The 2,087-nt window shown below is 41.1% G+C and overlaps 1 protein-coding gene across 1 annotated transcript; it reads left to right on the top strand.

Moving 5' to 3' along the window:
• The first annotated feature begins 1,448 nt into the window (after window positions 1-1,448).
• On the top strand, window positions 1,449-1,802 carry LOC122899270 (60S ribosomal protein L31-like). The gene has a single exon (XM_044236832.1). The coding sequence runs from the start codon at window positions 1,449-1,451 to the stop codon at window positions 1,800-1,802; it is 354 nt and encodes a 117-aa protein (XP_044092767.1).
• Window positions 1,803-2,087: the final 285 nt, after the last annotated feature.

Genomic DNA, 2,087 nt, shown 5'->3' with positions numbered 1-2,087 from the left:
TATATATACACAATGGAATACTATGCAGCCATCAAAAGAAACGAAATCTTGCCATTTGCGACAACATGGATGGAACTAGAGCGTATCATGCTTAGCGAAATAAGTCAAGCAGAGAAAGACAAATATCATATGATCTCCCTGATATGAGGAAGTGGTGATGCAACATGGGGGCTTAAGTGGGTAGGAGAAGAATCCATGAAACAAGATGGGATAGGGAGGGAGACAAACCATAAGTGACTCTTAATCTCACGAAACAAACTGTGGGTTGCTGGGGGGAGGGGGGTTGGGAGAAGGGGGGTAGGGTTATGGACATTGGGGAGGGTATGTGCTTTTGGGTAAATTGGAAGGGGAGATGAACCATGAGAGACTATGGACTCTTGAAAAACAATCTGAGGGGTTTGAAGTGGCGGGGGGGTGGGAGGTTGGGGTACCAGGTGGTGGGTATTATAGAGGGCACAGCTTGCATGGAACACTGGGTGTGGTGAAAAAATAATGAATACTGTTTTTCTGAAAATAAATAAATTGGGAAAAAAAATTAAAAACAGTGACGGTAATAACACCATATGCTGGTGAGGTTGTGGAGAGACTACATCACTCTTACATTACTTAATAGAAATGTAAAATGTATTAGGCACTCTGAAAAGCAGTTTGGCAGTTTCATATAAAGTTAACCATACAACTAATGTACAACGCAGCAATTGCATTCTTGGGCATTTATTTAGAGAAGTGGAAACTTATGTGCATGTAGAAACCCGTATCGAAATGTACAAAGTAGCTTTATTCATAATAGTCAAAAACTGGAAAGAGCCCAGATACCCTTCAATGGATGAATGATTAAACAAACTGTGGTTTATCGGTACCATGAATATATTACTCAGCAATAAGAAGGAAACAACTATTGACACGTGCCACAGCTTGGAGGGATCTCAAGAGGATTATTCTGAATGAAAAAAGGCAATCTCCAAAAATTTCATACTGTAGGATTCCGTTTACATAACATGCTCACAATGATAAAACTATAGGAATGGAGAAAGATGGGTGGGCACCTGGAGTTAGACACAGGGGATGGAGAAGGGAGGTGACTGTGGTCATAAACATGGAACTGTTCTGTATTTTGACCTTGGTCATGAATAAATAAACCTATACCTGTGATAAAATGGTATGAAACTAAATACACATACAAATGACTAAAAATAAAAACTAGGGAAACTGAATGATATTTGGTCTAGTAGCAATGTCAATAAGTTTATGACATTGTACCTTTGCTTTGCAAAATGCCACCATTGGGGGAAATGGTATAAACAGTACATGAGATCTCTGTATTATTTCTTACAACTGCATGTGAATGTATAGTTACCTGAGTAAAAGTTTATATTAGAAACAACAGCAGGTTTCTTTCTAACCGGGGCCTGGCCTGGCAGAATGGTTCCCACAAAGAAGGTGGTGGGATGAAGAAGGGCCGTTCTGTCATCGACGAGGTAGTGACCAGAGAATACATCATCCACATTCACAGGCACATCTGTGCGGTGGGTTTCAAGAAGTGTGCCCCTCGGGCCCTCAGAGAGATCAGGAAACTTGCCATGAAGGAGATGGGAAGTCCAGATGTGTGCATTGACACCAGGCTCAACGAAGCTGTCTGGGCCACAGGAATCAGGAATGCTCCATACTGTATCCATGTGTGGTTGTCCAGAAAACATAATGAGGATAAAGGTTCACCAAACAAGCTCTATACATTGGCTATGTATGTACCTGCCACCACTTTCAAAAATCTGCAGTTGATGTGGATGAGAAGCAATCACTGATTGTCAAATACAGGTAAAAAACTGACAAGAACAAGCAAGCAAGCAAACAACAACAAAAAAGATGAAGGAAAGGTGAAAACTGTAGGGGAAAATGCACAGAGTAGTAACTGAAAAATGAGGAAGTCAAGAGGTTTTGATGAAAAGGATAAAAAATATATACCAAGTACATTATTCCAGGAAAAAATGGAAGGTTGTAGGTCATACTTCCTACTTCTGTTTACTCTGAGCTCAGTCCCACAAGCTTCTGCATGGGGCACCCATGGGCCCCATACTGCCTAGAGAGGC

This window comes from Neovison vison, chromosome 2 (genome assembly GCF_020171115.1).
Source record: "Neovison vison isolate M4711 chromosome 2, ASM_NN_V1, whole genome shotgun sequence".
Classification (NCBI taxonomy): domain Eukaryota; kingdom Metazoa; phylum Chordata; class Mammalia; order Carnivora; family Mustelidae; genus Neogale; species Neogale vison.
Note: the sequence above shows the minus strand (reverse complement) of the source record. Positions and strands in the feature narration are given on the sequence as shown.

What these genes read in the sequence shown, in the direction of transcription:
- LOC122899270 (XM_044236832.1), top strand. Translation starts at nt 1,449, where the DNA reads ATGAAGAAGGGCCGTTCTGTCATCGACGAGGTAGTGACCAGAGAATAC.